The sequence below is a fragment of the Sturnira hondurensis genome, unplaced genomic scaffold (assembly GCF_014824575.4).
Source record: "Sturnira hondurensis isolate 20B ecotype Veracruz unplaced genomic scaffold, ASM1482457v3 Scaffold0011291, whole genome shotgun sequence".
Lineage (NCBI taxonomy): Eukaryota > Metazoa > Chordata > Mammalia > Chiroptera > Phyllostomidae > Sturnira > Sturnira hondurensis.
Window position 1 is genome coordinate 4,692,738 of NW_028083922.1, and position 13,381 is coordinate 4,706,118.

General features: G+C 35.4%; 1 protein-coding gene across 1 annotated transcript in view; it reads right to left on the reverse strand.

Annotated features, from left to right (window-relative positions):
* The window catches only part of UFL1 (UFM1 specific ligase 1), a 32,728-nt gene that overhangs the window by 4,108 nt on the left and 15,239 nt on the right, over positions 1-13,381 (reverse strand). Inside the window, exons 9-13 of the mRNA XM_037059745.1 lie at positions 12,557-12,732; positions 11,244-11,423; positions 9,351-9,471; positions 7,070-7,186; positions 919-1,036 (exon numbers count right to left, since the gene is read on the reverse strand). Of these exons, the coding sequence (XP_036915640.1) occupies positions 919-1,036; positions 7,070-7,186; positions 9,351-9,471; positions 11,244-11,423; positions 12,557-12,732 (712 nt within the window). The remainder of the gene's footprint in view (positions 1-918; positions 1,037-7,069; positions 7,187-9,350; positions 9,472-11,243; positions 11,424-12,556; positions 12,733-13,381) is intronic.

The window sequence follows — 13,381 nt, forward strand, 5'->3', positions numbered from 1 at the left end:
TCAATTTTAAAGTACTCAACTATTTCGCTAAAGACAAAAAAAGTAATTCAATTCGAAAGCTTCAATTCAAATTAAACTCAGAGAAGTGTTTGGAAGTTAATTTGGAGAATAGTAGACTCTAAATCTGTTCCCCATTTTCCATTTGTAAAGTACGATAAAACGTAATGGATTAAAAAAACCTTTTTATGTTCAACTCAGAAAAGATTATTTAAAGAAATAATGGCAAATAATTAAATTCTTAACTATTTCAGCTTTTTGCATATAAAATATGACTATGTAATGAATTCAGGAACAAAAATATTCACTTAATTTTTAAAAAATGTCACTGGAAAAGCTAGATTTCTTAAATTCAAAAAGTTAGGTGCACTTACATAATGGGACTACTAATTCAAGAAAAGACTACATTAGTTAGTAATAATGGTCAAGTAAAATGCAATTTCTGTGACTTCTGTATAAAAATAAATTTAACCTAACTCATTTTAAATTAGTGTGAAATTTATTCTCTTTGAAGGCAGTTTGCTACTTGATTTTCTCCCTAAAAGTGAACTGTGCACTTTCTGCCAAATCTAGATAGAAAATGATCCTTTCTCTTTTTCAGATGTTACTTCTCACACTACGGGAGAGCCAGTGATTAGTGCTGGCAGCTTTCTCCCACCTGGGACTGTAAGACCAGTGAGCAAGGTGCTGCCACACTCCTGCCTTTTACTTCCCACACAGCCTTGCCTAAAGCACTTAAATAGTTGTTGAAATTCCTCTGTATGTAAACAAAATCTGGACTTTGGTGACTAGATTAAATTCTAAGCTTCAAAAATACCCCAAACACCTAAAATATGTTTTTTATCATCTTGATGAAGATTCTATTTAATAACTCACTGAATTTCTGTCATCAACCAGAAAAAGAGATGTTTTTATACTTGCTTTATTAAGTACTCAGCAAGTTCAGAAACAAACTCCTCAGGGGCATCTTGTACACGTTTTCTTAGAAAATCTTCAATCTCATCCTGGAACATAAAAGTGATCTCTGGCTTCTTCTTTCCTGTAATAGTAATGAGCAATGAGGAAAAAAACAAGAACAAAACAAATGAGCAACATAAAGAAAATAATTTTACATTAACATATTTAATGAGGTGGTAATTCATTTACTGCCTACCACAAAGACTGTGATATTAATTTTTGTCACCAAAATTACCCGTATTGAATAATAATAACTTATAAAAATGTTTTAAAATAGGATATATAGTGGCATTTTTTTAGTTATATTTTTCTAACTACTTAATGACTGTTTTCTACAAGTCAATCAGAAAATAATAAAGATAATTTTCCCTGATTTGACATGGATGGGAATCAATAAATTCTCTTTGTTGAGCAATGATGGATACTGAGCAGAATTTCCTTCTTTATAAAAATGAGTATTTCTAAAGCTATCCTTGTAATTTACCTAAGAGCTTCAGGAATACTCTTTATAATCATGCAAACCACAAGTGAATTAGAATTAAGCTAAAAATTGTCTTTTTGCAAAGGCATAGATTAAAAGAAATCTCATAATTTTATATCCATAATTTATTTTTGCTCTCACAAAAATAATTCCAAGGAAATTTGTATATAGCTACTATAATGGAAACAATTGTTAATTGTGGAAATGTCATGTCTACTCACTCAGAAAAGTATAGACTACAGATAAAGCTAAAAATATTTAGCTTATTAAATTTTCCCTTATTAACTATAACAATATAAAAGTGATTATTTTCAGCTAAATTGATGACTCTAAAATTGAAACCTCAGAAATAAAAGTAATATAGCTTAAAAGTAAATTTTCACTATGCATCAAGATATAAGTAGTTGAGATTACAGCTTTCAAATAACTGAGTACCATCCTTTCTTTTTGAGATCTGCTATTTATTCTTGTTTCCTACCAAATAGTTACTGATATATTTGCTTCTTACAGGCATTTGAAGTTATTAAATTTATTTCCTTCTAGTGATCTTTCATATTGAGTTAACCCTATATGTCAGCTGAGAACCTAATTACATCCTGATTTCAAAGATTACAACACAACCATATTTCAAAAGCAATGAAATTACATTATGTTTAGGTAGAATGGTTTAACTATACTTTTATAGCCCCTCTCCATAATCTATGTCCTAAAGGAGTGACACATGCCCCATTTAATAACTCTTTAAGGTTGCTGATAATCGATTTTTCTTTTTTCCTTAAAGAAATTTAATTTTTATGTATTTAATTATATTTTATTGATATTACAATTGTCCCAATTTTTCCCCCTTTGCCCCCTTCCACCCAGCATCCCCCACTCCCTCAGATAATCCCCACACCATTGTTGATGTCCACGGGCCATGTGTGTAAGTTCTTTGGCTATTCCATGTCCTATACTGTACTTTACACCCCCCCCATGGCTATTCTGTAACTATCAATTTGAACTTCTTAATCCCCTCATCTCTTCACCCATTTCGCCCCTATTGCCCTTCCCTCTGGCAATCATCAGTGTTCTCTGTATCTATACTTCTGTTTCTTTTTTGCTTGTTTGCTTAGTTTGATTTTTAGATTCAATTGTTGATAAATATATACTTTTGCCATTTTATTGTTTATAGTTTATCTTCTTAAGTAGGTCCCTTTAATATTTCATATAATTATGGTTTGGTGATGATGAACCCCTTTAACCTTTTCTTGTCTGAAAAGCTCTTTAACTGCCCTTCGATTCTAAATGATAGCTCTGCTGGGTAATCTTGTTGTAGATCCCTGCTTTTCATCATTTTGAACATTTCTTGCCATTTCCTTCTAGCCTGCAAAGTTTCTTTTGAGAAATTGACTGATAGTGTTATGGGACCTCCCTTGTAGTTAACCAAATGCTTCTTTCTTGCTGCTTTAAGATTCTCTCTTTATCTTAAACCTTTGGCATTTTAATTATGATGTGTCTTAGAATGGGCCTCTTTTCATCCATCTTGTTGGGACTCTGTGCTTCCTGGACTTGTATGTCTATTTCTTTCACCAAATTAGGAAATTTTGCTTTCATTATTTTTTCAAAATAGGTTTTCAATTTCTTCCTTTTGCACCCCTATGACGTGAATATTGATATGCTTGAAGTTATCCCAGAGGCTCTTTACACTATCTCACTTTTTAAAATTCTTTTTTTTCCTTGCTGTTCTGATTTGTTGTTTTTTGCTTCCTTATTCTAAATCATTTGATGTGATTCTGGCTTTGTCCACTCTACTGTTGATTCCCTGTAAATTGTCTTTATTTCAATTAGTGCATCCTTCTTTTCTGACTAAATCTTCTTTATGCTGTTAAGGTCCTCACTGAGTTCCTTGAGCATCCTTATAATAAGCGCTTTGATCTCTGCCATCTAATTGACTGCTTATCTCCATTTTGTTCAGTTCTTTTTGTGGAATTTTGATCTATTCTTTCATTTGGGCCATGTTTCTTTGTCTCATTTTGGCAGTCTCCTGTGTTTGTTTTTATGTAATGGGTAGAGCTGCTATGATTTCTTGTCTCGGTAGTGTGGCCTGATGTAGTAGGTGTCCTATAGGGTCCAATGGCATAGCCCCGGCCTCACCCAAGCTGGGTACTCAAGGTGCATCATTCATGTGGGCTGAGTACACCCTTCTCTTGTAGTTGAGTTTTTATTACTTTTGACAGGTCAATGGGATGTACATACCCAGGCCAGTCATCTGCAAGACTGGCTGTGACCACTGCCCATCAAATTCTGCTCTAGTGGAGGATCAGCTGTGCCAGGGCCCACTCCACAGAGCAGGACTTACTTCAGCAGGGCTCTGGTACCCGCTGAGTCTTCCCCTTGTGTGTGTTGCTTGTGGAGGTGCCTGGGTGGTGATGCTATCACATCGTCTGTAGCTGTTCATTGGGTGCACAGGCTCTAGTGTTTCTTGGGAGGAATAGGCCAAGGCCAGCCACTGCCTGTGTTCTATCTGGGGTCACTTGGCTTAAGCTATAATGTGATATACAGCTGGCTGCCACTTGTGCTGGACTTGGGGGTGCTCAAGTGTAGCCAGGCTGTGAACCAAGGCCAGCTGGTGCTAGTGCAGGGCCTGGGGCCACTTAGCAAAAGATATGGTGCTGTTGAAGCCAACTGCTGCTTATTTGAGAGGATTTAGGAAAATCTGAAGCATGAGAAAAGACAAGCCATTCCTATGGAAAAGCTACTGTTAATGACTTGGGTGGGCCCATAAATTGGGTGGGTCAGAGCCTCAGGGAATCACCAGCATGAGGCAAACAGTGTGAGCCAGGTTGATGAAGTCTCAAATACAGTGTCTGCCAATCTATGGCTCTGTGGGGGGAGGGCTCAGAAAAGGAACAATGGCTCCTGCCAGCAGTTCTGTTTAGTACAAAGCTGCACCCCAGCTCTCACCATGATGCCAGGCACTTCAGTTCCTCCCCATATGTCACTGGCACCTTTCAAGCTGCTGCCTCAATGTTGGAGCTCAGGAGTAAGTCTAAGTAAGTCTGTGCATGGGCCCTTTAAGAGGTACTGCTTGGGAATCTAAAAATTTCTTCTACCAACTCAATCTCCACTGGTTTTTATAGCCAGAAGTTAGGGGGACTTCTCTTCTTGGCACTGGAACTCTGGGCTGGGGCTCCTGATATGGGGCTGGGACACCTCATTTCTGAGATAGCCCTGCTGATTTTTATCCACCACATGTAGTTGTGGGACCAGTCTGTTCTACGTCTCTGCATCTCTGCTTCTACTGATGCGGTTTCTTCTTTAATTCCAAAGTTGTAGAACTTCCACTCAGCTTGATTTCTGACTGTGCTGAGTTCCATAGTTGTTCTATAGTTCAGTTGTACTTTTGATGTGGTTGAGCAAGGAGGTATAAAGTGTTTACCTTGGCCGCCATCTTGGAGAATCTCTCGGGAAATTTTTTTTCTAAAATGCACCTTCACTCCCACCCCTTCTGCATCTGGAAGTGGGGAAATCTATTTTTTAATGAAAAATTAAAACCTACATAGGGCAGTCTTAAAGTACTTAAAAGAAGGGTAGATCCCTGGCTGGTGTAGCTCACTGGATTGAGTGCTGGCCTGTGAACCAAAGGGTTGCAGGTTCAATTCCCAGACCAGGGCACATGCCTGGGCTGCATGTGAGAGGCAACCACACATTGATATTTCTCTCTTCCTCCCTTCCCCTCTGCCTAAAAATAAATAAAATCTTTAAAAAGAAGTAAAGGTAGAGGTAGTAGTTTCTATGATTTCTTTTAAGTAATACTTTTTTATGCATGACAAGAATAATAGCTATTTTTAGCTATCTTAGAACACTTTAAAGACAGATCTTAAGCAACTGTGTTATTGCAAGTAGTGGCACATTTAATAGCTGAAGTTGTGTTACTTGATATCTACATCTCCCAGCTCTGGCCTTTACATCATGAAATCCATGGAAGAGGTATAATAAATGTCTCAAATTATCATTATTTCATTTTTTTCTCTTTTCATTGGGGAAAAGGAGGTGTGAGGTATCATACTTTAATTTTTTAAAATAAAGTATCCTAATTTCATTTAGAAAAATAAAGATGTCTCTTGCTAACTTAAAACAACAAACACTAACAAGTATAGAAAAAGAAAGATGCATATACTCAAGTCTCCTCCTCAGATAGAAGTGACTAACCAATTAAGTGTTATCATAAAAATTACTTAAAAAAAAAAAGCCCCAGCTGGCATAGCTCAGTGGATTGAGCAAGGGCCTGCGAATCAGAGGGTCACTGGTTCAATTCCCAGTCAGGGCACATGCCTAAGTTGCAGACCAGGTCCCCAGTGGGGGGCACGTGAGAGGCAACCACACATTGATGTTTCTATCCCTTTCTCCTTCCCTTCTCCTCTCTCTAAAAATAAATAAAATCTTTTAAAAAAATTAAATTTGTATAAAATTAATGTTTTCCACTTCAATTTGCAGAAATACACTTTTCATAAAATATGGTAACTCGTTTTACAAAGCAGTGGGAGATATAATAATGACTCTGCAAGCTGAAACTCTGTAAAGTCTTCTTCATATACAATGGGAAAATTTACAATTTTTCTATGACCTTTTAAAAGTTTGTGAAAACATTAAAAGCTCTTACTGGTGGTTACAAATATATAGGGAAATGAAAAATAGAACATACTTATAATTTAGTACACTAATTTAGCTCATCACAAACACTGAGAATGAAAGTGTTTTATTTCTTTGTACAAAACTTATCAAGAATAGTTTGGACTGTGCTTGCCTACTTCTCACCCTGTAATGCACAACATGGGGCAAGTACCCGTTCTACGCTTCGGCAAGTCGTCCTACTTCATTTTTAACTCTGTAACATTTATTCCTCGCCCCTGTAACATTGTGAAACACCTCTGAAAATTCCTTCAATGTGAAGTTTTTGCCACCTTTGCATCCTCAATGACATTTTCATCCTTCTTGTCACAGCCACTTTCCTCATTTGCATCAATAAATGCACATTTACCAAGTTCCTCTGGCTGCACAGCTAGACTCCTTCAAACAGTAGCAATGTCAACATTCCCACCATCAAATACTTCTTTTATAACTCCATTTATTCTTGATTCATATTTCATTAACAGTATTATCACTTTTTATTTATTTGCTGCACTTTCAACTTTGAGTACCAATTCCCTCTTTTGATTATCCATTTTTGTAAAATGTCACAGGGACTTATTACTGGGAAACAACGAGGCAACACAACTACATGCTTTGTGCATAAAGTGAACAAGAGACACACGGTGATCAGTGTGACAAACTGAAATAAGTGATATGGTTGTCCCAGATGATGGTGCACATGTGTTATTCTGTGCTAATTTGTGGGCTGAGGAGCTAGCGGTAAAGTTAGTACTTTATGCATTTACCCAAAGTCAACATACCTTGGTCACTGAAATATGAACCACGTGGTTGGGGACTAACGTCATTTAACTCAACTGTGGTAACTGAAATTTATGCCCACTGAAACTGTGCAAAGCAAGGACTTCCTGTATAAACATACACATCTACCTGTATGCATCTTAAGAAAATGTTAAAAAAAACAACACATGCATTTACAAAGAAGAGTAAAATAATGCTACAAACCAGAGTGAGATGACTCATCATCACTATCCTCCTCTTTTCTTCCTTTCTTCTTGATTTTCTTAATTTTGTACTCTCTGGCATTGCTACCACCTCCTCCTCTCACGCTTCCACTGCCCTCTGGTAGAAAATGACATTAGTTAGTATGACCTAACTTACTACGATTTTTAGAAAATAATGAAACTACATTGTTATATTTAACTTTACAGAAGAAAAAAGCCAAATACTAAACTTTTAGCTATGTTTAATGTCAAAGTTTCCTTATTATAACACAAGTTGTGCAAATTCAATAACTAAAACATGCAATCTCCTGAATTGGAACAACTCACTCAGCCCACGTGCTCTAAATGCAGTCTCTTTCTCCTTCTCCAATGACACATCTTTTCTGTAGCTTTGTCTCACTTTTTCTTGGCAAAACCCATCCATTTACCTCTTTTTTTATCTTCCCCAAAAGAAATGTGCCCCCATTTGTCCTTCAGTTACCACAGCCTCATGTATATCCCCTATTATAATATTTCACAAAATTTCAGTTGTTTTTGTCTTCTTTTGAAAAACTATTCCCCATATTTACAGGAGATATCCTGATTCTTCTTCCACCACTCAACAAGATAATAAACTTTTTGAGAGTAGGAAACATGTCTAACTAATATTCTGATCCTTGGGATTAAAGCAATGCTTGACACATATGAGGAGCTCAATAAATATTATAGAGCATCTAAAAATGTGGACCAGGAATATTAAATTGGATTAGTAGAAAAAATACATATCAGTATCAGTCACCCACTGGTTAAATAAAAACTAAAAAACCAAAAATTATGAAACAAACTAAAACATGGTAAATAGAAGTGAAAAATGTTATTTGAAGTATTTCTCTATTAGATATTTACATTTAAAATATTACACAAAACAGAATACTTCTATAATAGGGAGTTAAATATTGAAAATATATGTTCATAAAAATTTATTTTTAATATGATATATATGAACTAAAGATTTTTAAAATTCTAAGTAGAATTACCTTCAATTTTATCATATCATATAGTTATAGGTTCTAATTTATTTTTCCTTACTTTTACGATAGAAAAATACAATTTTTAAATAAAGAAGTCCAAAGTGAATGTGCTTTTTACTGCATTTGGTAATTGGTTTCTTATGAGGAAGATGTTCATGTCTGGCATTATTCCATGCATTAGTTATCAACTATGACAACATAATAGTACTACCACTGAAACAAAGTACCAAATAATCCTGGATTTTAGAAGAAATAAAATACACTACTTATACTGACATAAGTGTAACAAATTAAGGTGCATTTATAACTATATCTTCAAATGCTACGAAAAAATATCCATGACTGTGAATACTACTATAGTTTATTGAAGTAATTTACTACATAGTTTTCTTAGAATAGAAATTTCAAACTATCATTACTGAAAGACTACAGAAAATGGGTTTTGAAGAGGAAAGAAAATGATCTCAAAGAAATAGGAACACATTCCCACAGCAAATAAAAATTGTTCCTACTATAAAAATTATAGAAAGTACATGTTAGTTTTCAAATGCAAGTTACTAGTATACCAGTACCACCTAAAATAATCTCCAGTGACTCTAAATTTTAAAAAGTAGTATTTCCTTGGAAAATTCATTTATTTGGTATTTATAGAGCACCTAAAATATGTCAGTGAGGGTTCTAAATATTAGAGAAATAATAAAAAATGAGATGGACAAGCTTTCCATATAGTAAAACACACTACAGTGATAAAATTGATGAAAAAAATGTCAAGATAATATGACAGAGAGTGACTGGGTCTGCTATTCTGGGAGACTAGGGAGGCCCTTCTGAGGACCTGACATTTAAAGTTGATCTCTAAACGGAGAGAGAGGTTCCTCAAAAAGGAACCAGTTCCCTGAAGTTCAGGAGAGAGCACTCCAGATAGAGAGTAGAGCTAGGGCAAAGGCCTTAAGGTAAACACAGACTTGGCAACTCTGAGGGGAAAAAAGGCTACTGACTACTGGACTGGAACATAGAGGGCAAGGGGAGAACAACAGGAGACGGGCCAAGCATAAAATTCACTTAGCTCTCATAAATAAAACATAGAATAAGTAATCACCAATATTTCCATTTTTATAATCAAAATTTAATTAATTAGCAAAACATTTGGTTAATATTTGTAGTCAAAGGTGAACTGACCAAATAAAAGGCATTTCAAAGGGCCTAACACATGCAGAGTTCACTGTAACAAATAAAAAGCTCATCTTAGAATCTCCTTTTTAAATAATTTACCTGTTGCTTTTCTTCTTCGTTCATCTTTTTTATCTTTTTTACTTGTATTAATGTTTTCTAAAATGGAGACTTGTTTCAGATCTTCTTCGGTTATTAAATGAACTGGATTATTTTTCAGTTCCTTGAATAAAAACAAGGTTTTTTTTGACAGGCATAAATATGTAACATTACAAAAAGCATAAAATGGAAGTTGTCTATGTACTCACATCCTAATTATTCTTGTTTGGTGTCACTGCTAAGATGTGTCTTGCAGTTGCCACTGAGACTGTTTCTCTTTGCCAAAAATCCGCCTCTTTCTTTGCTAATCTTGGATTTTGTATCTATTTCAGCTAATGAGAAATCCTGTCTGGTCACTGAACAGCTTTTTACACAGCATCAAATACAATCTTCTTCAGCTGTTATTGGGTAGTTTTGCCACTGCTTAATAAGTGACCCTTACTGCCTTTCTTTCAGAGACCTGAGATTCCTAGGAAAGATAGTAAAATCCCCAGCAGCCCCCCACCCTACCATAATGAGCATATACGAACTACGCATTTAGCATACAAACTTCCCCTCCTCTGGACTCGTTCTTGACTTCTGCTTTTAAAAACTTATGTTAAGAACAATGAACTATTTTCCAGTTCAGGAAATGGTTATCATGGAAAAGGGTTCATATCTGTAGTGATAAAAGTCCATTTTCATGTTTAAAATGATTATTTCCCTTTTGGTTTTCCAAAGAAAAATGTCTGGAATGTTGGCAGTTCAAATAATTAAATCACCTGTTTTTCTTTTTTTTTTTTAAGTTTATTTTATTGTTGTTCAATTACAGTTGTATTCCCTCCCCACCCATCCAAACCCACCTCCCTCCCTTGCTATCACCCTCCCCCTTGGTTTTGTTTTTCTGAATTTATTTTTGTGTTTGGAGGGAGGAGCACAAGGAAAAATACTGATGACTATATTAAGTTCTTATTTTAGCCAAAGGTCACAAATAAAAATAATAATATAGGCATTTAGTAACTGGTGGCTAACATGTGGCAGACATTTTATGTGCATCCTTCCTATTTACAGTTATCCTTCGCAGAGGCGGTATCACTGTCCTCTCTCCGATGATGAGGACACTGGAGGTCTAGCTGTCCAAAGTCAAACAGAAAGGAAACAAGTGGAGAACAGAACTCGGGTTTGCTGACATCAGTGCTGTGCACTGTTTACTCCTCTCTGCTACTTAGCAGCTCAAAGTAGAAAATTATCTGTGTTAGATTTTTAAGAGCTTGAAAGGAATATAGATAAATATAAATTACCTACATGTTTAATAAGCTCTCATGAATTTTTTAACAATCTAAGATAAATAGGCTTGATCTACCTATTTGTGAATAAGCTTTATAAGTAGATGGGGCTACTAACTAGAAACATGAATTGAATAGTCCTAAAAACAGACTTGGAATGCCCTCTACTGTGACAACAGTTGCTCTGAGGCATTATTACATTTTGACAGTAACAAACACTTCCTTTCCTAAGTAAATTACCTGGTTTGTGTACCCCGAACAGGTAAATTAATGAGGCTCTGATAGATTTAGTTAGTATGTTATGTAGTGATAGATAAATTATACTGTGTATTTATGGATTTTAATGTTGGACCAGTACCTTCACTTCATATAACTTAATTGTGAAGTGTATAATTTCATTTACATAATTTCAATTCATACAATCAGCTCCCTAAGTTCTAACTCATATTTTCTGATGGGAATAAAGAAGGAGAAAAGCAATTTCAGGAGAGGAAATAAAAAGGAATGGTACAGTAAAGGAAAATGATATATAAACCCGGTGTTCATTTCTAAATATACAGTTTACTCCATTTTTTAAAGATACCAGATTAAAATACTGTTAAGATTGCTAGGTGAAAGAAATCTGGCATACCTTTTCAGCTTTTTGGTGCATCAGTTCACTGAAGAGTTCTGTACAGTCATTTATAAATTTCTCACTGACTGCAACTGTGTCACTAAAGACTACAGCTGAAGGCTGTTTGCTGAATGCTCTCATCACTTGTTGAAGCAACATTGCAGCATCTTCAACTGATAAAGAACTGGGGAGCAGAGGCTAAAATTACAAACAGATGAAAAATTGTAAATGCAATACATCTTGTTTACAACAAGATAAACCACTTGTTGTAAGTGTACTCCCCTAGATGATCTCCTTAGGTCCAATGGCCTTCAGAACCCTATACATGCTGATAACTCCCAACTGTATTTCTGCTTTCACCATCATTCTGAGTTCTGGTCCCTAATTCTACAGCCTCCCTAGCTTTCCTCTCCCTGTGCCTAATAGGCATCTCAAATTTAACACGCCCAAACAACAGTGATCTGCAGCTATCTGCCCCTACTCTCCCCCATCTCAGTTAACAGTTCCAAACCTGCAAGTCACACTCAGCTCCTTTTATGAACTTCCAACGATTGACCATCAAGTCTAGATAACTTTACCTCCAAAATATATTTCTTTTTTCGCTCTTTCTAGTATCTGAAATTATCATTTTCATTAACTACTTACCCCCAAAGAAAGCAGCCCTCCCTGACAGCAGGACTCTTATCTGGACGGCACACTGCCAACAAGTGTGCCTGGCACACAGAGGCACTTCATTTGTTCAGTGAATAAATACACACATATCTGTAATCTCCAGGAACTCATATATCCAAAACAAGCAATGTTCTGCTATATAAAGAGTCTGGGCCCAAACTAGTAAATAATGAATTGGCCTTTTGTTTCATTTTCTTCACTACACTTATCTTCTTGGCATAAGAAAGGCAGGTCAACACGGAATGCTGTAAAAAGGCTATCAGTGCTAAAGCAGCTTGTGTGAGCTCATTAGCACAGATTAATGGATAAGACATAAACAAGAAGCCTGATGTCAGTAAAGCTGTAAATGCTTGGATAAGATTGTGAGAAGTCTCATCAGTTTGTATGGCAGGACTTATATGAGTGCTATAGTGTTTGCTTCTTTGAGATTTATAGAATCCTGGTTGTTGATTATCCATATAAAGGGTCCCCTAACTTCAAAACTAGAAAATCTTTAAGCATAAAGTGATTAATATTATTTTTCTTGAAACAATGATTGCTAGAATTTGGCTCCAAAGCCAAGACCTTTATGTATCCTAATTCTTAAATTGGCATATACTGGTAAAATAGAGTTGCCACTGGTTAAAATAAAAATTAAGGAGAAAAAGAATAAAACATACTGCAATATCAACCCATGTTCCAGAACTGATGGCTTCCTCTACCGAGGCTTCCACCTGATCCACGAGTCCTTGACCAACACAAGCTGCTTTCAAAAACAAGAGTGGTACATTCTTGTATCTTTTCTTTACGTAGCTCACAGCATCTGGGATTCCAAGTCTGGACAAAGCATCAAATTCTAGAAACACATCACAAGGTTGGAATAGAATTATCAATGTTCACAGTTTTTAGAATCTTAGAAAAAGTTAAATTCTGCCAAACTTTACTTTTTGTGGATGCATTATATTCTAGTATCTTTTTTTCTTTTTTAAGAATAAAGCACAGAAATGTACCACAATCCATTCCTTGCTTATATTACCTTCCCAAATTTTTATTATAAACATGTTTATAGAAAAATGGGTTCAAGTACTCCCTCAATCCCAGCTACTTTACTCCCTCTCTAGCTGAGAGGTCAAAAGGAAACATGAGAACTACAGAGAAACAGAAGCAGAAAGGGTGAAGGAGAATGTAATGATTTAAATCAAGAAAAAAAAAAAAACACTGGAATTTATTTTGCTTATTACAGTTAAATAAAGCAATTGAATTTATTTTTCAAATGTTTCATCAAGACAACTTATGACAAAGTAATTCATTAGTCTAATTTAAACTAGTAAGAGTCTAGCATATAACAAAAAATTAAAATATGAAGACAAATTTCCAAACATTGAAGTTACTGAAGATATCTACTGTCTTCTCTCCATCCCTAAATAATCATGTTTAAGAAAACCAATTATAATGAAGTTCTAATCCCAGTCCGTACTTGAAAAAACTAGAAAGTGTACTAAGGA